This window comes from Camelus dromedarius, chromosome 28, assembly GCF_036321535.1.
Source record: "Camelus dromedarius isolate mCamDro1 chromosome 28, mCamDro1.pat, whole genome shotgun sequence".
Taxonomy (NCBI): domain Eukaryota; kingdom Metazoa; phylum Chordata; class Mammalia; order Artiodactyla; family Camelidae; genus Camelus; species Camelus dromedarius.
In genome coordinates this window covers 15568004-15593944 of record NC_087463.1, presented here as the reverse complement: position 1 = coordinate 15593944, position 25941 = coordinate 15568004, and the positions used below count along the sequence as shown (strand labels likewise).

Sequence of the window (25941 nt, the reverse complement as noted above, 5' to 3'; positions counted from 1 at the left end):
ATCCACATTTTCCTCCCACTGCTCCCCTGCACAAATCATGGGCTCCAGTCAAATTCAGCTTCTCATTGTTCCATAGAAGAAATTGTGCTCCCCTGTCACCATGTTCAGTTCAACTGAACTTTCTTGATATCCCAAACTTCTGTTCATTAAAAGAGAACATTAGGAAAGTTAAGCATCTCACAGAATGGTACCAAATATTATTTGCAAGACAAAAAAAAAACTTCCAATCAAGGGCTGGTATCCAAAATAAAGAACTATCAATTACTAAGAAAAAGTAAGACAGCTATGGATTGCTGGTTCCCAGTTTGAAATTCCCTAACAGGTTGGTGGAGCTCAGTGGACTGGGACTATTAGTATTCATGATTACGTCTTGTTTCTGGAAAGATTTGTTTCTGCAAAGTCTACCTAATGAAAAGTAGCTACTGAACAATTGGTTTTACGTCAAAAAGAATGCCTTTCTTCTAATACAGGAAAAGTTTATTACATGCAGGGAGGATTGATGCGGTAAGTCCACAGGTATCAGAGCTCGAGAATTCTACGGTATGTTAAGAGGCAGAAGGAAACTTCTTGCAGGTAGACTTCTGGTCTGCTCCTCCAACACTCCACGTCACGTGGAAAGAGAAGCGTGAAGTTCCATTCCCGCGGTGGGAGTGCAGAGAAGGAGCGTGCAGACCGCGGAGCCTCCAGGCCCCGCCCCCCCCACGTGCCCCCGCCCACAGATAGTCCGGGTCCCGCGGCCGCCTGGATAGCGGAGGCCGGGGGCGGGGCTCACCCTTGCCCCCGGGGTCTCTCGGGCTCCGCCAATCAGCAAGCGCCCTGTTGGCCGTCCGCAACGCCCGCCCCCCTCCCCTTCCCGCTGGCCTCCGCTTTCCAGAATCCAAGATGGCGGGATACAGGCGAAGGGGTCCTCGGGCCGGACTTCGGTCGTTTTTCTGCGCCTTGCTGCTGTCGCTCTGTCGTTTCGTCGGGGGCGACGGCGTGGGAGGCGACCCCGCGGCTGCTGGCGCCGCGGGCACTCCAGCCGCGCAGCCGCATCGCCGTTTCGAGTACAAATACAGCTTCAAGGGACCGCACCTGGTGCAGAGCGACGGGGCCGTGCCTTTCTGGGCCCACGCGGGGAGTAAGCCGGGGCAGGGGGTGGGGGGCCCGGGTCGTCTCCCCCGCCTTGTGCCCCCTCCGCACCTTCTCCCCGCTGCACACCGTAAGCGCGGTGGAGGGGACCCTTCTCAGCAGCCCCTCCTGCAGGCCGGCTCGAGTCTGCAAGGTTCCCTCCGCCTGCCTCCCCCGTCTTTCCCACATTCTCTCCATCCCACCTTCCTCCTGGCCTCCCTTCTTTGATGTCGTCTGTTCTTTCCATTTGGTAGAGGTTTTTTGTTACTTCCTGCACTTAGAAGTACTCTCTTAAACTCGTTTCGAGGCATCAAGTTTCAGCCTAACGCCACGTCTCAAGGGAAAACGTCCCGCGCCACAACCCCTCCCCATCCCAACCTGAGAGCTGGTCTTGCATTCCCCTGCCTTCTTTCCCCCTTCTCTCGGCCCTCCCTTGCTTTTTTCCCTCCGGTATTAGCCATGCTTAATGCTCCAGGTTGTACCCGATGCCCCCTGACGGCTCCAGAGACGGCATATGCTGGCTTTAGAGTAATCTTGAAGTCTGTGTCAGAGGACATTCTTCTCACCCTATTGGAATTGTCCTTAAGTTTGCCTTTCTTAGTGACTTTTGTCTTCTACTGACACATTATTTAACTTAATAGTCACACTCGTCGCTTTATTTAGTAGAGGAAGTCGTTTTTGTTTTTTGTTTTTTCCGGTATTGAGAACTTGAGGCTGAGAATAGCATTATGTGTACAACTGGGTTTGGTTTTTGTGTTTGGGCTTTTTTTTTCTTTTCAGTCTTTTGGGGAAAATTGAAATAAGCCGTGCACCATATTTTATTCACTCTTAAGTGTGTGACACTGTTAGGAGGTGAGAGAGCCTTGCTAGACATTTACATACGTGAAAGAAAACGTCTGTACTTTAGTGCTGAGGTGTCACTGCTGACTAAGGAATCAGCCGTAGCACTCGGCATGCTGTAAGCTCTGTTCAGTGACCATCAGATACAACCTTTGAAACACGTGACAAATGCCTTTATATGGGGTAAGAAGCGCTGGCAATTTGAATTCCATCTTTATGTGTTATTAAGCAGTCACTTATATATAGTTTGTATACATCGTTTTAGATTGTCCAGTGCTTGAAACAAAATGTTCCACTTACAGAAAGTAATTGCTGAATAGGAAGCACACTTTTAGGAAGAGCTGTTTCACTGAAATTAATGTGTAATTCAAAGGCATAGATTTCAATTTGACTTAACGACCAAGTCATTAAGTATTTGAAGTGGAGTGCAATTATTCTGTTACTCAGCAACCATTAATTGTATGCCCACTCATCTACGGTGTAGAGCTGGTCATTTGTAATCAAGGTAGCATTTTTCTTAATACACAAAGATGATGCAGGTGTACCAAACACAGGTTTGGGGGATTTTTGTTTTTCTTCTTGGAATGATAATGAATTTTTCAAGTAGTGGTGATAAATTTGTTCACATTTTTTTCACTTCGGCATTTCTCTGTTGTCCTCTTGCTCTTCTCTCTTCTTCTCACATTACGTAAAATAGCCAATTAGGAGTATTAATCAACTGCTTACATTAGTTAAATTGACTTTCTTTACAGAACCTGTAACCAACTAAGCTTTTCTGCTGCAGAAATGTCAGATAATGTATGTGGTGAATTAAAGCTGTATGGCTAGATTGAATTTGAAATAAAGAGATTAGAATTTTAGCCATGATTTTTCTATCTGTTGACTCTGGGAATCACTGCTGTGGATATCCCTTGCATTCGTTATCCCTGTAATTTTTACAGTCTCACAGTTTTTTTACTCCATTGATTATATTTTTGTTGTTTTCATTTCACCCTGAGATCCATTATTTAAAACAATTTTTTAAATAACGAAATTTAAGATTTAATTTAAACACGTCCCTTTACATCATCCCCAAATTAAAACCAAATCTATGGTGTTCCTTTTTCTTAATTCTGATGTCCTTTTGTACTGTCAGTACACATCCTTGGGTCCATTAGGGCAAAAACCCCCAGCAATTTGTAACCCTTTATAGCTCTCAGAGCTCTTTCACCTTCATTCTCTGATTTGATCTTACTAGGCAAGGCAGGTGTTATCTGTTTTATAGGTGAAAAAAACGTGTTCAGAAAGGTGAGTTCCTGGAAATGGTTGCATAGCTCATGTGGCTAGAATAGAACTCAAATCCAGGTCTTCTGATTCTGTACCCACTGCTCTTTCCATGATGCCTGCCCCCAAACGATTAAGTGTTTGAAAGTGATGGTGACAAAGTGGCTGAATTTACTAAAGTATCTGAACTTGTATTTTTTTGTCAAGTTTTCCTACCTGTAAAGAGACAATACAGTTATTTCCTAGCAAGGATGTCAGAATGTCAGAACTCGTTCATATCTGAGAAGGTGTGCTAGAATTGTTCGTAGCTACCTCATAGGTGCTTTAATAATTATCTAGTCCAATAATAGGAATAGCTAACATTTACTGAAATATTTGTATGCACTTATATAGGTACTTATATCCCTGTGAGGTTATTAGAGAATTGGATAACTTGCCTATGATCAAACAACTCGTAAGTGGATGGAGATGAAACCACCATCTTGGGGATCACTGTTCTCTATGAGAATTTGCTCATGCTGGAGAACTGTTTGATGAAAGTCACCTGACCCTCTCCCTAGAGGAATGTATATATGCTCCAAATTTTGCATATAAGTTTTGGGGTATATATGGAAGTAATTGAGCCCAGCCCCTTCATTTTACAGGTGAACATATGGTGAGCCCAAGAAAGTAAGAATTACTTGCTCAAAGTCACACAGCTGAACTGAGGCTAGGAATAAGTCTCTTGATTCCTAGTGGTATGTTCTTCTCATGTGTTTGAGCTTTATGACATTTACAAGCTGGTAAAAAATACATTTAAGTTTTTAAAATAATACACAAATTTTTGAGATATTTGAAGAAGATTATGAGAATCTAATAGTTGATTTGCCTTTTAAGCCATAGTTTCCTCTCTTCTGCCCCCTGAATGTTTCATGTATAGTTGTAGCTTTAATCTTTTTTTTTTTGGCAGAGATATTTCACTATTCAAAAGATAAGGGGGGTGGTAGAAACCCCTAAAATTTAAAACTTGGAACTATCAACATGAAAATTTTTCCTAACAAAATGACTGTGCAGGTAACTGAGTTAAAATTAGATCTCTATAGGTGTATAGCAGTTTGGTGATGATTCATGGAGTCTTACCTAATTATAACTTAAAGCTTTTCTTCCCTGATTTCTATTCTAGATGCTATTCCAAGTTCAGATCAGATTCGAATAGCACCATCTTTAAAAAGCCAAAGAGGATCAGTGTGGACAAAGACAACAGCAGCCTTTGAGAACTGGGAAGTTGAGGTGACATTTCGAGTGACTGGGAGAGGTAGAATTGGAGCTGATGGCCTGGTATGGTAATTTCTTTAACTTAGGAAATGTATATGAGTGCATATACCACTAGCCTCTAAATGTTCTCTGTTACATATTTACAGGCAATTTGGTATACAGAAAATCAAGGCTTGGAGGGTCCTGTGTTTGGATCAGCTGATATGTGGAATGGTGTTGGAATATTTTTTGATTCTTTCGACAATGATGGAAAGGTATATTTGTTTTCAGGACTGTTACCCACTTCAATATTAACAAAGTTAGGCTGTGAACAATATAGCTTTTTTAAGTTTTCTCAGTTTAATAGTAGAGGACTCTCCAAACTATATTTTAAGTGTGATGACTAGTCTATATTATAGCTGGGAATTTATAAATTTAAAGCTATAAGTTCATGATTTGTCATATACCAACTTGAGGTCACAATGGAACCTTCAGTCTGAGAACTTTACCCACCTTCCCCACACCCTGTTTATGTTTAGTAATTTTGATGGATCAGCGTGAGTCCTTTAGATGTAGGTAGTAAAACAATCATTGTTTAGAAGGTTATTACGGTTTGTTTTCATGAAAATATGTGCATTATGCATTATTACTACTAGCTCATGTGTTGATATCTTTTCATATGTTAATCACTTCTGATCAGCCAATTTCCCTGAAATAGTTAAGAACAAAATGTACTTATGAATTGGAAACATTAACTTGTGCTCTAACAGCCCTAAGACTGGTGCTCTTTGCTTCAGCTGATAGTTTGCTGATTGTCAGAGGTCATTATTAACCATTTAAAGGAGAACTTTAGTATTAAACTCCTTGAATGCTGAGGCCATGTGAGTCCTATTACTAAGCTCCCCTAAGTCCCACACTAGTCCCATGCTCAGTGTCCTAGGATTTTAAAGGTGTAAGAGAACTTACAGCACATCTAGAATGATCTATAATTCTTTATATAAAGTCCTTAAATTCTATAAATCTAAGGACTTTAAAACAAATGCATTCTCTTTATTTTTAGAAAAATAATCCTGCAATAATAATTATAGGCAACAATGGACGACTCCATTATGACCATCAAAAGTAAGTACATTTTTACATTATTCCCGATTTCAGCTTCTTTTTGGAAACCTTATAAAATATATTGTTTCAGTTCTGAACATTCTTCCAGATGAAATAAGATTATTCTTTTTCTTGAGATGTATCTTGTAACTTAGTGGAAAGGTCTTATTTTAATTTGGTTGTGTTTTAAAGTTCTTTCTGTGGACCACCTAGATTTCAAACATAAAATGTGTTGTTTTATTTAACCTAAAATTATATAATACGTTTAAAGGTTTATAAAACATTCCTGGCTCTCAGTGATGCCAGTAGTAATGATTTTCATCTTTATTAAAAAGGATTTTTCAGAAATAAAATTTAGAGGCTTGTGGGGGAAAGGTATAGCTCAGTGGTAGAGCGCATGCTTAGCATGCATGAGGTGATGGGGTCGATCCCCAGTACCTCTGTTAAATAAAAAAATAATAAATAAGTAAGCCTAATTACCTCCCCACTAGAAAAAAGAATTTTAAAAAAATGTTTAGAGCCTTAACCAACCTAATGACTAAGAAATTTATGCCACCTCATTCAGCCTTGGTGTTGCTGTATTTGAAAGATTCTCAGTGAGCTACAAAACTTCTGAATATTTAGTATATTTATAATGTGTGTGAATTAGGGATGTACATTTTTAATTTTTACATGTTTGTTTGGCTAAAAGGTTAATTTCCCCATCAGTGAACTGTAAGAAAAAATACTTTATCTGTACTCCTGTTTACTGTTCCCTACCATAATGACTTTAACTGGTCGTTTTATCACAACCACCTGTTGAGCTATTTGAACTATCATGGCCTCCCCGTTGTGATTCTGCTTATGCTGATTTAGGGTAGGATCTAGGAAATCTGCATTTTTAAAGCACAATCTGTGATTGTGATTCTGCCGTAGTCTCATGTAGAAGAGCATGACTGCCCTGGCCTGCAGCCGTGGTAACATTGGCTCGTTACCCAGAGACCTGACCCGAGTCACAGGAAAAACTCATGTGGCAGCTTTGTGTCTTCTGCATAAATAACTTCACATATCCCAAGGCTTTGTCATCACTTGATATTATTGATATCTTTATGGACATTAATAGTTTTAAATAGTGAGTTTTTAAATATTGAGAAGCTTTCTTAAGTTCTTGCTTGTCTTCTTTTCCTCATACTATAGTGATGGTGCTAACCAGGCTTTAGCAAGTTGCCAGAGGGACTTTCGTAACAAACCCTATCCTGTCCGGGCGAAGATTATATATTACCAGAAAACACTGACCGTAAGTAGCATACATTTAGAGAGAATCAAATCAGTGGTATTCTAGTATGGTTTCTCATTCTGAATCTTTGATAGAAACTAAATGCATTTTAATTCGGACACTGTCCATGTCCTCATCAGTGTTACTATGAGGGAGCAAATGATTCAAAGCTCAGTGTGAAAAGTGGTCATGTGTTGTCAAGTCTTGCCGATAGGTTTGCATTTAGTCAGTAAATGTATAAACATCCTACTGTGTGCTACCCAAGTATGAGTAAGACAAGTCATTTTCTCCAAAGAGCTTGTTGTCTGTTGGAGGAGATGCTTACTTAACATTAGTACGCTCTGTGATAAATGCAACAACACAGATACCCTAAAGGGGTCACGAGGGCAGACTCCTGCAGCTGTCAGGCGGGCGTGGGCAAGAGCAGGAATGGTCTCAGCTGAGCTGCACCTTCAACGGAAGGAGGAGTTCCCTAGATGGTGCGTATTCCAGGCAAAGGAAACAGGCGGAGGGACTGTTCAAAGATTTGGGAAAGGTGAGTAGTTGGTTTGGCTGGAGGATACAGATTTGGGAAGTGAGGTTGAAAGGCTGGGAGTAACAAGTCTCACAGGCCTCATGTAGTTCATCCGATAAGGGACCGTTTAAGGAGTTTTAAGCAGAAAAGTGAAATGATCAGATTTGCAATTTGGGAAGGATGACTTAGGCAGCAGTGTTCTTATAACGGTATTTATGAAAGGAGCCAAAAACAGGGTGTTTGAGACTCCTTGACTCTTAATGGGCCATGCCCTGTGCTTGGTACTTTACATGCAATTTCTCATTTATGTTTCTCCTTCCAGTTTTATTGAGATGTAATTGACATGCAGCACTGTATAAGTTTAAGGTGTACAGCACAATGATTCATGTACATCGTGAAATGACGACCACAGAGAGTTTAGTGAACATCCATCATCTCGTGTAGATACAAAATTAAAGAAATAGAAAAAAAATTTTTTCCTTGAGATAAGAGCTCTTAGGATTTACTCTTTTAACCACTTTCATTTTTAACATACAGCAGTGGAAATTATATTTATCATGTTGCACATTGTATCCCTAGTACTTATTTATCTTTATAACTGGAAGTTTGTACTTTATGACTGCTTTCATCCAGTCCCGCCTACCCCCACCCCCACCTCTCTCTGGTAACCACAAATCTGATCTTCTTCTATGAATTTGTTTTTCAAGTAAAATTGACCTACAACACTATTGTTATTCCTGATATACAAGGTAGTGATTCAGTATTTCTGTACCTTTCAGAGTGATCACCATGGTAAATCTAGTTATCTGTCACCATACAAAGATATCACATAATTACTGACTATATTCCCCACGCTGTACAGTTCAGACCCATGACTCATTTATTTTGCAGCTGGAAGTTTGTACCTCTTTATCTATTTCACCTATTTCTCTCCTTCCAACCCCCTCCCCTCTGGTAACCACCTGTTCTCTGTGTCTTTGATTCTGTTTCTATTTTGTTTTTTAGATTACACATACAAGTGAAATTATATAGTATTTGTCTTTCTCTGTTTTCTTTCACTTAGCATAATACCCTGTAGGTCCATCCATGTTGTTACAAATGGCAAGATTTCATTCTTTTTTTATGGCTGAGTATTGTATGCACGTACCACATCTTCTTTATCCAGTCATCTATCGATGGGCACTTAGGCTGCTTCTGTATCTTGGCTGTTGTAAAGAAAGCTGCAGTGGACCTGGGGGTGCATGGATCTTTTCTAGCTAGTGTTTTCGTTTTCTTTGGATAAGTACCCTGGAGTGGAGTTGCTGGATCCTGTGGTAGTTATGTTTTACATTTTTTGAAGAATAATCTCCATGCTGTTTTCATAGTAGCTGCACCAGTTTACATTCCCACCAAAAGTGCATTCTGGTCAGATGTACAACTAAATGGTACCATTAACTCACCAAGAAGCATCGCATTTGTTTGTGTTTGAGGGAGGAGTGGGAAGGCAGAGCATTGGTAATGAGGTTAGTTGTAGACAGACTGAATTTGGGGTAGTATTCAGGTGGATCTGTCCACCTGGCAGTTAAAATACCACATGAACTTTACTTTTTTAAAGATGCCTTCAATACCTGGTTATATAATACTTGTAAGTAAAGAATATCCTGTATACATTTTTCTTTTCCCAAATCTCATGATCTAGGCTAGCCTCGCATTCCTTTATATAAACTCTGAAAAAGACAGTTCTTTGGAAAACTTTGATAGGCTCAGTTTTAAATTCCCAGCTAATTTAGAGACCTCAGAAGAGAGGCAGTGTCCAGTCTGTTAGGAGTAACTTGGATTTCAGTTCAACTGTAATTATTATACATCCTGTACAGTTTCATCAGGTCACGCTTACCTTCATGTAGCAGAACCCAGACACCAACCATGGCAAGTACGGACACACGAATTCATAGATCACAGGGAGGCTGTCTACGTGAACCTACACAGGCCGTCAGCCCTACCAGCAATTTCCAAAATAATAATCCTGCAAAATGTACCCCAAAAAGAGGTCCCTAGTTAGATGAGGTTGGGAGGACTGTGCATACTAGCACATTAAAGGTTCTGGGAAGTCCTGAAATAAAGAAACCTTTATTGAAGCCCTCATTCTTTTGGGTTATTGGACCATGGAGTTCTCTTTTCAGTTGGGATCTGTGAGTGTCTGTAGAGCCAGTGTTCTGAAGAATACATTTTAGAGAGACTTGGCTGGACACCTGACTGTGACTTAATGGTCCTGGCCTTTGTGTGTTTGCTCAGTCTGCTGTCCCTTCCTGTAATTCTCCCCCCTTCCTTCCTCTACCTGCCAAGTCCTGCTTGTTCCTGAACATGCTTGTTCACCATCCCTTTTCCATCAGATTTTCCAAACATCAACTCATAATGATCTCTCAAACTCTTAAGTGTTTTTTTTTTTTCCTTCTAATGCTTTTTGCCCTTTAAAATATGTTGTCTTGAACTGCTGGTTAACTATGGTTTGTATGTCTTCTCATCAGTATGATTGTACACTTCTCAGTGCAGGCATATTCTGTGTTCCTCCTAGTCCCGAATACAGTGCCTGTTTTAGGTACTCAAGAAATGTTTACCGAATGTCCTTATACCTTTAGCTCCCAGTTGTTTTGAGCTTCAGAGGGAAAAACAAAGTAAGGTGAGCAAGAAAAGCTGTTAGTGAAGGAAATACAGTCAAAACAAGATTTTAAATACTGCAAGAGTCAGGTTTAACAGCGAGTTTAAGCTGCAAGATGAGTAAGGAATGTTATCAGTGATCTCAGAGAAGTGTTGCTGGTATCAATCACTGTACCTGTACAGTCGAGCCCTCACACCCCTCCAAATTCCTAGTGCAGTGACTACAGTGTAGTTTTTTTTTAGAGAATTAGAACTAGACAGTTAACAACATTCCTGATGGATTTTGAGTTTGTTGGAGTTGAAGGAAAAAGTACTGAATCACTAGAAGTTTTCAGTATTAAAATAGAATGTGATTAACTTAACACTTCTCTTGTTTCTCTCAGAGCCAGATGTGTTACTGATAGTTGATTTGAAAGACTGTAGAGGAGAACCAGTTGTAAATGATGTAAACTCAAATAGGAACTCAATGATAAATATTTTACAGAAATACTAGCATTAGTCCACTAAATGACGGGTGACTTTTTAAATATTAGTAGCTCACGTCTCTGTCCTTTGCTACATAGATTAAAGCTTCATATTGACAGGCTTTTACTCTCTTGCTGATAATTTGGACTGAGTACTGTCACATTTTACGAATGTGACTTTAATTATCATTGACAAAACTGCATTGGAGGTGATGTCCGAAGTGTCCTTACTCTGGTGCCGTGTACCTGCACCTCTAGTCTGGTGACTCTTACTTAGGGTGGGGCTAGTGATGGGGTTGCCGGAAGTGAAAGGTATTGAAGAGGCCCCACCACTGCCTGAGTGGGCTCGTGAGACAGATCTTCATGTCCAGGTGGCTTCCTCTGCTTCCTTAGAATTCTGAGATTCCTTTAAGACATTTAGAGTCATTACTTCAGAAATACATTCTGCAGAGTAGAAACTTGTGTCTTTTTAGTTTTTTCATTTTCTGCCTTTTCTGTCAGTATGATTTGTCACTTTTGCTGCCGTTCTGCTAACTTAGGACAGTCCAGTTACCCTCCCCTGATTTAGTGAAGAGAGGCTCACTATTTGCTAAGGCAATCTGATTCTCAGCTAGCTGTAGTAAAACTTGTCAGTTCAGCCGGTTCACTGTCACTGCGGTTTCAGAGCAAGCCTGACCCCTCTTCTGTGTGAACCATTCAGAGGACGTGGCCGTGGTTCCCTAAGCCTTCTGTAGAGAAGGTGAACCACATTCTATTATAGAGAGATTTTCATGGAAAGTTACCAGGTTTTTCTTTTTAAGCCTTCGACACAGCCTAGGGCAAAAACCATTTTCTTAAGCGAAACATCTTATTGTATAATGATACCAATATGATTATTTAGTGGATAAGGGATTACCCTTTAAGATAATGAGAGAAAGCTGATAGCTTTTAATTTTTTTTCCAATTTTATCTAGATGTAATTGACATACATTGTGTAAGTTCAAGATACAGCATAATGATTTGAAGCTGATAGCTTTTTGACAGTTGGTTATTAGGCCAAATAGTCATAAGCTGACTGAAATTCACTTTACAAAAGTGTTTATAAAAGCTGTAGCTACCGTATATCTTTCTAGGTAATGATCAATAATGGCTTCACACCAGATAAAAATGATTATGAATTTTGCGCCAAAGTGGAAAATATGATCATCCCTGCCCAGGGGCATTTTGGAATATCTGCTGCAACTGGAGCTCTTGCAGGTAAGTCTTGCTGTCTTTTAATATATTAGAAGGTTGTGAATTAAATTTCATTGGGAATACTGTATTTTGGAGATGTGCAGCCTTGTTTACTTTCAACCTTTAAAGACTCATCGTAACCTTCACTTGATCTGTGGTGCCGGCCTTGGGGTCTCGGCACTGCTGCTTCTCTCCTGTAGGTATCCCGTTGGCTGGGGCTCCATACAGGTACGTAAGTGAGAATATCAGTTTTGGGTTTGGTATGTTCCGGTGAAGGAGACATACTTAAAAGTTCAATTGCCAAGTGGAGTTGTCACGGCACATTTAAATGAATTTGGTGGTCTGAGGAAATATTATTGGTGACTAAACTTCCATGTGTGGTGATAAATGAACTTACTGGACATTAATAACATCTTGTGTTCATATTGCATAATGTTTTTTTTAATCATTTTCAAATACATGATTTGTTCCTTACAACAACACAGGGAGGGAGGGAAGGTAGATCATATTTACCCTATTTTTAGGTGTTTGCCAAACCTTGGATTAAAGGACTTTCTAAAGATCACATGGCTGATAAGTCAGACCCAGGCAGGACTTGGTGTAGATTTCTGGCTCCTGGGTCCAGTGCTGTATTAACACTTGCCCTAAAGTTACCCAACCTGCACTGTAGTATTGCAGCTTCCTCTACTCTGGCTGTACATCTAGATCTCCATAAAATGGCAGAAACCAAAGAAATTGCTGTAGTTGAAATTCATTATTCTTGTTTTATGGATGTGACACTAGCCAGGATGAGTATTTTAGTTCAGTGTTACAAACTTTGACCTGTTAGCTGTTTTTAGCTTAAACATTTTAATTTGATTTCTTAATATGATTTTAGGTAAAATGAAATTGTTAATATCTGCTATATGAGGGAGACAAATATAAATGATGTATATAGAAGAGCAATCATATCCTCTAATCGGGGTGCTGTGAGAGTAAAAGGAGATGCAGTTAGTGGTGGCAGGATGACAGGGAGAGACCAGGACTGTCCCAGTGAGCCAGGACCGAGCAGGGTCATGCGCAGAACAGGGAAGTAAGGCTAGAAGAGGTGAGTGCTGTAAGGTTTCAGAGACAGGAACAGGAAACACATGAAGGATGGGATTTTGTCTCCCTTGACTGGAACACAGGCCATGAAGGAGATTTGTGGAAAAATAAAGGATCTTGGTGCCAGGATTCGGAGTTCGGGCTCGTTTTGACCCTTCATTTGTTTGTTCTTTCCTTTATCAGATATTTATTAAACATCTGTAATATGTTAAACACTGCCAAATGTACTGGTTTAGGATTTAAGAAAGTGGATTTTAGCTTAGTTGTAATATAAATCTTTCAGATGAATTTGTTTCTAAAGCTCACAGAGCACCGTTGCCCTACCAAATTAAAGCTAATTTTTGTTATTTCCCTTATTTATTATTTTAAAGGAACAGATGTTTATAAAGTGAATTCACAACCATAAAAATAATCTATTATGGAACTTTTTCTTTCTTTTAATTTGTAGATGACCATGATGTCCTTTCTTTTCTGACTTTCCAATTGACTGAGCCTGGGAAAGAGCCAGTAAGTACACTTTTTTTTTTTCCTCCCCCCAAAAAAGTTTATTTGCAGTTTAATGGTATTGCCTTGTAGCTGAAAACTTGGGAAGACTGAGTTTGGGTCTTGTTTCTGCCAGTTACTACCATGTGACCTGGTACAAGCTGCTTAACCTCTGTAACACTCCATTTCTCCACTGGTAAAACTGAGATGCTGGTACTGGCCACATTTATGTCTTATGCATTAAAGACTGTGTACTTCTAGCAAGCGCTCAGTAAATGGCAGTGGCTATTCTTATTTGTTGTTGTTGTATTAATAGGAAGAGTAATTTAACCTTCCCACTAGTGGTGAACTAGTTTAACATATATTGTTTATTACTTTCTTACTTAAAAATTTTTTTTAATGATCTATTTTTAAACTCCAAAAAAGCCTACACCGGATAAAGAAATTTCTGAAAAAGAAAAAGAAAAGTACCAGGAGGAATTTGAGCATTTTCAACAAGAATTGGATAAAAAAAAAGAAGAATTCCAGAAGGACCACCCTGACCTCCAAGGGCACCCTAGTGAGTTGGAGCAAAGCTGTCCTCAGCTGCCACCAGTAGTTGTGGCATTTGTGTCACCTGGCACTTCATTCTTCTCATCTTCTCTCTCTTACCTGGCACATTCCAAGTAATTTCTGGAAACAATTCTTAAGCAAATCTTCAGTCTTTACAAGGCCTGGAGATTGAAGTTTTTACCAGTAAGAGTGTGGCTTAGTGCACTGTGCAGTCTGGAGCACCTGGCTGAGGGGGAGTGTAAGCTCCGTGAGGGCAGGGTCTTGTTTCTTGCGTTACTGCTGTGTCCCCTGAACCTGACGGACAACGGCAGTGCTGATGTAGTAGCTGACACCCAGTAAATATTTGTTGAATGCAATTGTCCAAGGTTTCTTTCTTTCCTTTTAGTGGCACACAATTACCTTATTAATACAGAGTTAATACTTAGCAAAACTATTGTGAGAGTAATGTGATTACCTGGCTCTCCTCTTGCTACTTAACAATTCTGGACATTAAAGGTTGAAAATTTTTAAATATTTGCCTAAGCCAGTGTAATTAAGTACTTACATGGGCTACATGTCAAAAATAAAACAAGGCCAAATAGAGTGGCTGAGTAATCTGCTGTTATTATCTGGGTTCCCCATCTGTACAGAGGATCAAGGCTATATCTAATAAAGCTGGGGAGCTAGCTTTTGAACTAAGTAGTATGTGATTCTCTTAAGTGTTAACAGTGTGATTCAGATTTAATGAAGGCAAAAATGAAAGATAAATTTCATTTTTTTCTTAGATTTGTTTTAAACATCGCATATGATTTGTAGGTATATCCTGAAGCTAATTATAGTAAGTGTTTGAATGAAATGACCTGTTTTCAGCAGTCAGGAATGAAAGGAAAATCAACTGTTCGCATTTCCACTTATTAATCTTTTATGTATATAAAATGCACAAATTTTAAGACAATAGTTTGATGAATTCTAATAAATGTGTATCTACCTTTAACTATCAGTCAGATCAGTATGCAGAATATTTTTATCACCCCAGAAAGTTCTCTCATGCTTCTTTTCAAGTCAGCTGCCCCCTCCTCAGAGGCAACCACTATTTAGATTTCTATTAACTGAGATTAGTTCTGCCTGTTCCTGTAAATAGAATCACATAGTATATTGAAAAGAGAAAATAGTTTTTAGGTGTAGCTGCATGTTTACCTTTGGGGAGATCTGAGCACTGTGTTGATGATCTAATTTTAGTCTAGGTTGTACTTTGGTCACTTGCAGTAATTTGAAAACTACAGATGTGTAGAGGTGATTCTAATAGTTTTGATTTGTTATTTCCATTTCAGCGGATGAAATATTTGAGAGTGTAGGAGATCGTGAGCTGAGACAGATCTTTGAGGGACAGAATCGTATTCATCTTGAAATCAAGCAGCTGAACCGACAGTTAGATATGATTCTTGACGAACAGAGAAGATATGTCTCTTCCTTGACGGAGGAGATCTCTAAAAGAGGAGCAGGAATCCCAGGGCAGCATGGACAGGTGAGCTTTCGGAATATGCAGATATACCCTAGGTAGCCTTTGATGGAGGAGAAGTAGGAAGGAAAAGCTACTGTGCCCTGTGTTCTGTATAATGAGGATTATTGAGGTGACTGGTCATCTTTTGTTTTTCCTCCAGACCACTCAACAAGAACTGGATACTGTTGTGAACACTCAGCATGAGATTCTGAGACAAGTAAATGAAATGAAGTAAGTATACAAAAGTAATGTTTGAGTGTTACGTGATATCTTTATCCTAAATTCTTCGTTTCTCTAAATATGCAAGCACGTTGTAAGATTCCAGCATGAGGGTAAGAATCATGTTCTAGATTATTTTATAAATCACGTTCTAGATTATGAATGTAAAGTACAGGGATTTTTGAGATTTAGAAACTACTAACATGTCCAAATGTTTTAATTGTTCCAAGCTAGAAAAGGAAAAAAATGCTTTAACATCTTTTTTAAAAAGTTTGTTGCTTGACAGCCAGTAGTATTTGTGCATTTCTAAAATATAAAAAGAATTTGGGTAATACATACACACACACACGAATGTTACTCAACCATAAAAAAGAATGAAATACTGCCATTCGCAGCAGTAGAGATTGTCATCTTACATGAAGTCAGACAAAGGAAGACAGGTATCATGTATCACTTATATGTGGAATCTTAAAAAAATTATACAAATGAACTTATTTACAAAACAGAAACAAATACATATAGAAAACAAACCTATGGGTACCAAAGGGGAAGCAGAGGGGAGGAATAAATTAGAAATTTGTAATTAACATATCCACACTACGATATATAAAATAGATAAACAAAAAGGACCTACTGTATAGCACAGGGAACTATATTCAGTATCTTGTAATAACCTATAGTGGAAAAAGAACCTGTTACATATATATTTTGAATCACTTTGCTGTACACCAGAAACTAACACAACATTGTAAATTAATTGTACTTCAATTTAAAAAAAATAGTTGAGGATAATTCAAGAGCCTTCTCTCACATCCCCATCACCCAGTTTCAGCAGTTACTAATAACCCGATTTTGTCCGACTGAGCCATTCATTGTAAAGTGCCCCCATCGGCCTGAGTTTTAGCCAGTGATGGCTGGAGCCTAAACCCACCATTTCATTAGAGGTTGAAGAAGGATGGCACTCTCATGCTAAAATTCCCTCTCCATTTGAAAAGAATTTCTCTGATTACTTGTTATCCTGAAATAGTTCAGGAAAGGCAGAATAAATACTTTTTTTCTTGTCCTTTTCAGAATAACAAGTTGGTGCCCTGGTAGTGTCCGAGGTTAAATGAGGAGGTAGTGAGAGGTGATGTTTATTTGTTTCAGCTCAAGGATTTTAACATATTTTGCTGTTTTGATACATTAGTCTTTATAATTGGTGTTGATTGTTTCGTCTGTGGCCGTAGCTGTCCCTACAGCTTAGCTTCTGTGTCCTTTTGCTACAACCCCAGTAATCTTTGGTCACTTCCTTTCAGGTGTAAGACTTTCCAGGCTTCTCTGGGACATTTCTGTCCCACACATGGCAAAGGCATTTTTCTTGGAACCCTGGTCTTTTAGTGGGAGACAGTCCAGTGCTTATGGCTACTGGATTGTTATTGCTGCTAGGCCTTTTCAGTGGACAGGGTTACAAGTGTTTTTTGAACTTAGCTATTTGTATGTGTTGGCTTGTGCCATTTGTTAATTGGTTTTATTTTTTAAATGTTGATTTCAAAGTATAAATGTTTTTGGTGCATAGGCGGCATTTAGCATTTGATGTTTACCCAGCTTATTAACTGTTGCATTCTGGTTACTATGCAAGACACTTTCATGTGAATATTTTCCATAGTCTGGGACCTTGCTCTTAATTATCCTCTTCTGTACCCTTCAGCCTGTCTCTGTCCTGTCATATTTAAGCTGTTCAGCCACCTTTATTCATTCTCGATCATTGCTTATTTTATTCAAGATAGTCACCACTCTCTTCAAGTGCCATAAGCACTTGAAGCCGACTCTTCAGCTGACTATTGACTCTTCCTGGGAGATGACTTTGTCTCCTCCTCTTCTATGCCCCACTCTCCATCCCCACCCGTGTCTCCATCTGCACGGCTGCTGTCCAGGCCAGTCCCTAGCGCTGGATCCCGTTTTGTCTACTTCTCTGACCCTTGCTCTTTAGTGATCCTTGCTCTGTCTTCTACCTTTGACTTACCCCTCAGGGTCCCATCTTCCATTTATAAAAAGGGCTTGCTCTTCCATGATTTAAAACTAATCAAAACAAAACAAACCTTTAATTGACCCTTTTTATTTTCACTATGGCTTCTCTTTCCTCCCATTCTAGTGAGTTTCTTAGAAAGTAGAACAAACCACCAGTCTTCACTTCCCCACAACTGTGATTTGTGCTTAAGCAGCTGTCTTTCTGCAGTCATTGGTGCTGCAGGACTGAAGACCTCTCAGTCTTCATCCTGCTGGACTTTCTGTAGCAATTGACACTTTCACGCGCTCCCTCTGTCTTGAGACATTTTTCTTTCAAGGCTTCGGGCATACCACTCCCTCTTGGGTGTTCTTTGGCCTCTGCTGCTGCTCAGTTTTTTTCATTGGTTGCTCTTTCTTCCATTATTCCTTAAAAGGTGTTTTTCTGTAGGCCTCTGTCCAGCCCTTTTTTTCATCTGACCTGTCCCTTTAGCAAGGTCTACCCTCCTCCCGTCACAGCCCCACCCTCACGGCAGCCTCCTGTCCTTTAACACTCAGCTCTGGGTGCCCAGCTAAGTTGAATGCGTGTTTCTTCATGGAACTCCAGATGTGCCTCTGTCATGTTGCTCTCCTGCTGGACTGTTAGTCTCAGCAGGGCAGGGATTTTATTTTTCTCACACAGTTTATATCCCTAAAAACTGCCTGGCTCATAACATGTAGCAAATAAACATTAGAATCAATAGGCAAATAAATGAAATGATTTAATAGGAATATATTAAGTGACTCAATCTTTGTGTATTAAAGACATTTATGTATATCTAAGCAAGTTCATGCTCTGAGAAGCTGTATTTTAAAATGCAGATATGTGAAAAGGTTATATATTCTGGGATGCTTTATTTTTGGTAAGTAATTTAGAGATAGTAAAATATCCTTAATTCAGGTTTAAATAGAAAAACCCTGACTCATGAATTTTCTTGAGCCTGTGTGCTATAAAAAGAAATTTTAATCAATACATCACTTATTCAGAAAGCATTGAGACATTTTGTAGCAAGTTTTAAACTCTTCATTACTCATGTAAGTCAAATAGAATTTTAAAAAACTTATTCAGCCTGACATACCATGTTATTTCTAAGCAATTTTAATTTGATTTCTTTTAGCAAAGCTTTTACTTTTTGAAATAAGTTAGATAATTTATGCATTCATCCAACTTGAACTATAACTGTTGGAGGCACTGTCAGAAAATCAGAGACATCCCTGTTCTCAGGTAGCTTGTGCTCTCTGAGGGAGAAAATCCGTATACAGTAGTCCCTCTGTATCCTTGGGATTGGTTCCAGGACCCCTAAGGATACCAAAATCCAAGGATGCTCAAGTCCCTTATATAAAATGGCATAATATTTGCATATAACCTACACACATCTTCCTGTATACTTTAAACCATCTCTAAATTACTTATAATACCTCATGTAATGTATTGGTATTAAATAGTTGTAAATCCAATGTAAACGCTATGTAAATAGTCTGTGTGTGGCAAATTCAAGTTTTGCTTTTTAGAACTTTCTGGAATTTTTTTTCCTGAATATTTTCAGTCCATGGTTGGTTCAGGCTGTGCATGTGGAAACCACAGATGGAGAGAAGTGTGTGTGATGTTTAGGAAGTAGTTGCATTTGACAGGGAAGGCTCAGAGGAAGGAAAATGAGAGGTACTGGTCCTTCCATTTTAGACCTTCGCTCTTGGAGGGAGGAGTCAGGACTAGAAGGAGCATCGCAGACACAGGGCTTTATGTGAAGGATATTTTCAAGGAACAGCAGGAGCCAAGACAGGTGAAAGGGAGTAGCAGGAGATAAAGATGGGCTGCAGAGATTCTGGAGACCCTTAGGGGCTTTAAAGATTTAAGCCATTTTCAAACATACACAGACGCAGAACAGCATAGTGAACCTCAGCCTCCCCACCAGTCAGCTTCAGCATTGTGCATGTCCCATCCTGGGTTATCTGCCTCAGCAAAAAACCCCAGACTTGAAGATATTTCATAGCACCTCCGAGGGGGCTAGTCAAGGGCCAATTCTGAAAACCTTTGGATGCGCAAAGTTCGGGCACCCCAGGCCTGACAGGTTAATCCTTTACTTACAACATTAACACCACTTAGATTTAAGTTCATTAAGAGTATCACACGCTATGTTATTCAGTAGCCATTTATAATACTGGCTTTATTGGTTTAACACAAATTTAGTGTTATTCTCTATCAGATTAGGCATCCTTTATAAAGTATTTTCCAATCTTGAAGACAATTTTTTAAAATACTGTTTTTGGGTTTTTTTTTTTTTTTCCAATATGATACATGGGCTTAGAAATGTAACCATTTGAAATCTGTGACCAAAAAAATTGTCTTTCTTAGTGATTCCATTGTTTAAAGGGCTTTTCTATTTCAGGAATTCCATGAGTGAAACTGTCAGACTGATCAGTGGCATACAGCATCCTGGGTCTGCAGGGGGCGTTTACGAGACAACCCAGCACTTCAATGACATCAAAGAGCACCTTCACATAGTAAAGCGGGACATAGATAACTTAGTGCAGCGAAATATGGTAAGCTCTTTTTTCTTATAGTTTACAGTTATCACAATCTTCTTTTGAAAAGGAGGAGCACATATTGTACTGAAAATATTGTAACTGTTTAATTAATGCCAATGCTCATTTTTAGTATTAATTATCCCATGTGACCCAAATGCCTATATGCTCTACCTTGTGCTTCCATAGCCTATTAAATAGAATTTTTTAAAAATAAATTGCTATTCCAGTTAGTGGAGCCATCACAATCTCAGACATGGCTCTTACTATCAGTAATGATATGTTTAAACAGCTTTGAAAAAAATTAATGTCTCTCAACAAACCCACTTGTTAGGCAAATGAGCACTGGGTAACTCACATTTCTCTCTGGGCTGTTAGGAAGCGCAGATCTAAAACTGGCTGATGATAGCTTTCTTTAGGCAAGATTTTTCTTTTTTCCGGCTACTTTCCTGTCTTACACTAAAAAAAAAAAAATAAAACTTTAAAAAAAAATGAACCAAGTAAAGTCCCATCTACACTTTTGGGGATAGCTGATAAATATTGAAAATAGAGAACATACTTTTCAAGTTTAACATGCATTAGAGACAATATTAGAAGACAGACTCCTGGTACTTTTAAGTTTTCCTTATTTACTGGCTTTGAAAACCCTTAGAAAATTCACAAATGTCTGTAGCACTTGCCTTTTCCCCTTCCAGTTTTTCAAATATGGCTGAATAGTTTTCTTAGTGTTCATTTTACCTCCCATTCAAAACATTTATTATCTATTCCCTTAGTTCTGTTTGAGGTTATTTCCCCCCAACTTCAGCCTTTGTTGCAAAGGCCAAGTTGATGCTGTGTGTAGTATCTACATAGTGAAGAACTTTGTCCCACAGATGTGATCATGTTGAGAACAACTAATTTTAGTGAAATCCTTATAAAACTCATGAAATCCTTATCAAACTTATGTTCCATTTGGATACCTTGATGAAATCTTTGTCCCTGGTATTTAATTACCTCCTTATAATAGAAGGAATACTCACAGAAATAGGAAAAGAAATAGTTTTCAAAATACTAATTAGTGAGGTTGAATGCCAGGAAATTGGGAAGGATGAGAGCTGAGAAAAGGCCATTCTGTCTGTCAGGTAGTTCTTTGGTAGGGTAACCATGTAATCGTCTAAAACAGAGAACACTTAAGAATGAGGGTGCTGCTAATAACCCAATGGAATACTACTCAGCTATAAAAAATAATAAAATAATGCCATTTGCAGCAACATTAATGGACCAGGAGAATGTCATTCTAAGTGAAGTAAGCCAGAAAGAGAAACAAAAATATCATATGATATGTGGAGTCAAAAAAAAAAAAAAAAAAAAGAAATGAACTTATTTACAAAACAGATACAGACTCACAGACATAGGAAACAAACTTATGGTTATGGGGGGAGGGGAAGGGATAAACTGGGAGTTTGAGATTTGCAGATAAAATAACTAATATATATAAAATAGATAAATAACAAGTTTATACTGTATAGCACAGGGAACTATATTCAATATCTTATAGTAACCTACAAAGAAAAATATGAAAATGAGTATGTGTGTGTTCCTACATGACTGAAGTGCTGTACACCTGAAATTGACAACTTTGTAAACTGACTCTACTTCAATGAAGATACGTATAAAAGTAATAATTACTCTAGTACAGCAAGTATAAACTGGAACTTGTGATCTGTGACTTCCAGGGACACTAAAATCATTGTCACTGTGATGAAGGTAAGAGCTGGACAGTGAGAGGTGGAGGCCTTCAGTGTCACCTACTCTTAAAAAGTTTGGTGGCGAAAGTTAAGGGGGTGGAAGGTATTTATGGGATGAATAAATGAAGATACTTGAGTTTCATACAATAAACCATGAGTTTTTATAAGGATTTCACATTTATTTCCTTCTCTAAAATACTGATTTGACTAATTGTAATAGAAAGCTCTTTGCCTTAACAGCCATCAAATGAAAGACCGAAATGCCCAGAACTCCCACCCTTTCCATCATGTTTATCTACGGTGCACTTCGTTATATTTGTAGCAGTACAAACGGTGTTATTCGTTGGGTATGTCATGTATAGGTAAGTCTCTGAAATTTGACCCAGTATTTAGGTTTATGCAAAGCAGGTATTTCTAGTCTGTTTCACGTGGGCATGCATATATGGGACATATGCTTATCTTTATTGTATTTCATACTTCAGAAGGCATTGTGTATTTTAATTTTAAGCAATCCTGTGTTTTCCTTTCTCTTTTTCCTTAGGACTCAGCAAGAAGCCGCTGCCAAAAAATTCTTTTGATCACCATTTTCATGTGTACATCATGTATGTATGTACAAAATGTCTTTTTGAGGGAATTTAAGTATTTAAATTGCTTCATAGTCTAAATTATTAAATTTTGTATAAAATAACTTTAAACATTGAGTTGTAGTAAGAATGAACCTTAAAGACAACCACATGTAAATTTGTGCATAGTACATAAATCAGTTAATTTCTGGCCAGTAGAATACAGCCACTGAACAGAATATTGATAAATCAGAGGGTAAATAACAAAGTGGGGGGACCCCCCATATATGAAAGTTACCCCCAAGTCTCCCGATTTTGGAGGTTTCTAGCTGTAGCAAACACCCTTGGCCTCCTGCCCTCCAAAATGAGGTCTGAGAGCTACTGCCATATTTATTTTATAACTGAGGTCTTTTTACAGGCCAGAATTTCCTACTCTGAGACTCAGTGCTGCAGTCCTAGAATCTAACACAACTCCCTTTGAAATCAGACTGTTTTGTCTGAGAGTGTTAGGATCTGAATTATAGGCATCAGAATGTTTATTGAAGTATTTTTTTCCCCTCTGATTATCAATAGTATATTTCACTTTTAAAGGAAACTTGGGGGGAGAATTAAGAGCTGCTCTTTACCTGAGAAACCATTTAGGTGAGAACATTCCTCTGATAATGGTTTTTATGGGTATTTTGCCTGGTAATGTGTTCATTTCATGATGGCTAATATTTCTGAGTGCATTCCAATAGTGTATATTCAAGATTATGAAAGTTACTCTGCATGTAAATGGGTAAATTCAACTCAGAGTGCATGCATGTTCAGAGGATATTTTAAGGTCACAAAACTTACCACTGCATTCTGATCACGCACCCTGGTGCTTGTGACTGTCTTCATGGAAATCAAGGCGACAGTAGTAGAGCATTGTTAAAGTTTTTGAAGGCAAAATCTGAAAAACAGCATTAGTACTTCTGATTTCTCTTTTCATGCCAGAAATAAGGATATTCTGAAGCACTTGGTAGTAAGCTTAACCTTGAAATGTCAGGCTGGAAGGGGGTGTTACCGGCTGTGTACATAGTTCTGGGTATTATAGAAACAATCTGTAAATGACATTTTAAGATGCAGACTTAATTTTGTTTTCGCAGCTGATGTAGATGTTGAAATACTCTTACTTTACCTCTTTTAGCTGAAGTGATTATCTTTCACTTGTTACAGAATCCAAAACACTTTTTCATAAATAGTACTATTTAGTTCTTCAAAACCTTCATAAATTTGCTCCCAGGTGTGTCATTTACAGGTTGAATTAATTGCCTAAAATGCCTAAAATCCATACAAAGACGCTGAAGAATTCTGCATTATAGCAATACCTAACTAGTACTGCGGATGCAGACTCTTCTACCACTTACCCTGGGGCACAGAACAAGAATGTTCTAGTGGTCACTCTCGCTGCTTTGGCCACTTCAACATAGAACGTGCTTCTACTAGTGTTTTTCCTTGTAGCATCGACGTTTTGAAATTCGTGTTTCAAAGATCCTATTGCAGAATTTACTCTTACTTCATGAAAAAAAAATTAATACCTTCAGAAGCATGTTTCATTTGTAGACTATGAAACTTGGAAATCCTTGAGATAAAAGGCTCCAGAATGTCCAGTATTACAAAGTCCGTGGTCACGTGTGCCTGAACCTGTCAAAGGAATGCCAGGTCTATGCAGTATCCATTTTCCAGGCTAAAATTCAAGAGGAATCGTTCAGTTCCTTCCTTGTAACGGTGGAGACAGCTAGGACGAAAGAACATGAGTATGAATCTTGTTTGTTTCTTACTAATTTGCTGAAAATCACTCAAATAGTTCAGGTTATTATTTGAAATTTGGTCTATTTTCTTCAAAATCATTGACTTTAAGTAGCTCATTTCTGTAGAAAAGTGCTCTGTGAAAAAAAATCACTGCCAGGATTCTTTCATTTCTATACTGTTTTGTATAATTGAATTTAACGTCTCTCACACCAGCAAGTATTTTACAGGTGCCTTGGATTAAAACAAAATTAATTTTAAAACTGTAGTGTCTTTGTGCTTATGCCACTTTGAAAAGGTGAAATTATATAATGGCTAATACTCTTATTTAATGTACCTATTTGTGTTCTGTTTGAATATTTTATTCAGCTTGAAACTTTACTATGAGGCCACAATATTTTGTTATGTATTAAAGGAATATCAGTGTTTCTCTAAGTGTGGTCTGTGGACCATCTGTCCTGGAGTGCTTGTTAAGGATGCAGGTTCCAGCGCTCCCTTCCAAACCACCTGAATCCAAACTCAGGGGGTGGGGACTTCAGAGTATGTTTTCAACAGGCACCTTGAGGTAATTTGAGCACGCTACTGTTTGAGAACCACTAAGATGGGGGGTGAAAAGAAGTAAGTCTTTTATTGCTGTAAAGCTGAGCTGAGACCATAATATAACATTTTCATTGTCAATGACATTAGCAAATGTGCACTGATTCTGCTATACTTACACTCTACTACTTAATAATTTTCTTTTGGTTCATTAGCAACTACAAACTGAACTTGGATTGCTGCCTGTAGCTCTTAGTACTTCGGTTGATGGCTCTTAAACTTAAAGTCATCGTCAGATCATAGACCAGCCATGAAAACCCCCATCTTCAAGTCTGCCTGCTAAAGCTTTTTGCTTCCCTGGTTGTGATTTCTCTGACATTTTATCTCAGACAGTTGTACTTTTTGATAACTTGGGGAAAACAAAAATTACTTGAATAAGGGATTGCCTGACCCGCTGCATTGCAGAGGTACAATCTTTTTGTAAAGAACATCAATGACAGTTGTGAATATTAAGATGTGATTATCTTTTCCTGCCATGTGCTTATCACAGGGAGATAGTGAACAAATTATTATATTGGGGATTTTTTTATTTATAAGATCTAATGTAAAATCACCACTTACAACTTTTTAGATCTGTATGTTGCCTGTTTAATATATTTCTTTTAAAGTTTAAAAAGGGTTTTCTATCCACTGTTAATTTCAATTGGATAACATTTTGTCAAGTGTTTTTTTCCTGATTGTTACTTGATGCTAGCTGGAATTCAAGAATTGACATTGACCTTATTCAAATAAAGAAATATTTTAGTAAGTTTCCTCCTTTTTCCTTCATTGATCTTGGGTAATAAGTAGTTATTTTCCAAGCAGGCCCTGATTTGTGATAGTATTTTGTCAACTGAAAAAAATTCAGTGTGAGAAGTATGTTTCATTTGGGGCAAAATAACAGCTACAGCCCGGGAGACAACATCTCAGCTCCGAGGAACTGCTCAGAAGAGGCAGAGGGGAAGGGAACGCCAGTATTAAGGATGATCTCAGTGAAGGGGGTGTGTGCAGTCAAGCACACATTTTGTTAGAGGCTTGCTACTAGTCACGAAGAGCAGATGTCGCCATAATGATGTTAGCGCTTTTCTAGATATGAGAAGATTCAAGAATTTGGGCTCATAAAATCTTCTGAAAATATCTGTCTGAAGGCCTGTTCCACCAGTTTTCCCAGAGCACAGAGCGCCTCAGCCCTGATCTCCACCCCGAACTCCTTTCAGGGAGCGTTGGAGGTCAGTGGCTGTAGCTGCTCATGATTTACTCCAAGCAGAGGTAGAAGGCAAGTGCCAGCGTGATCCAGTCCTTGTAGTGGCAGGT

General features: G+C 38.6%; 1 protein-coding gene across 1 annotated transcript; it reads left to right on the top strand.

Moving 5' to 3' along the window:
• Positions 1-860: 860 nt before the first annotated feature.
• LMAN1 (lectin, mannose binding 1) lies at positions 861-25396 on the top strand. Its single transcript, XM_010979984.3, has 13 exons — positions 861-1120; positions 4376-4530; positions 4614-4721; positions 5507-5568; positions 6724-6823; positions 11527-11650; positions 13158-13216; positions 13619-13751; positions 15055-15248; positions 15385-15455; positions 19853-20006; positions 21956-22077; positions 22257-25396. Exons 1-13 carry the CDS (start codon positions 883-885, stop codon positions 22291-22293), a joined length of 1557 nt encoding a protein of 518 aa, XP_010978286.2. The 5' UTR covers positions 861-882; the 3' UTR covers positions 22294-25396.
• The last annotated feature ends 545 nt before the right edge of the window (positions 25397-25941 follow it).

What these genes read in the sequence shown, in the direction of transcription:
- LMAN1 (XM_010979984.3), top strand. Translation starts at nt 883, where the DNA reads ATGGCGGGATACAGGCGAAGGGGTCCTCGGGCCGGACTTCGGTCGTTT. An exon ending in TTTCTGGGCCCACGCGGGGA is followed by an intron (nt 1,121 to 4,375) that starts GTAAGCCGGGGC and finishes TTTCTATTCTAG; the next exon opens with ATGCTATTCCAAGTTCAGAT. An exon ending in CTGAGCCTGGGAAAGAGCCA is followed by an intron (nt 13,217 to 13,618) that starts GTAAGTACACTT and finishes ACTCCAAAAAAG; the next exon opens with CCTACACCGGATAAAGAAAT.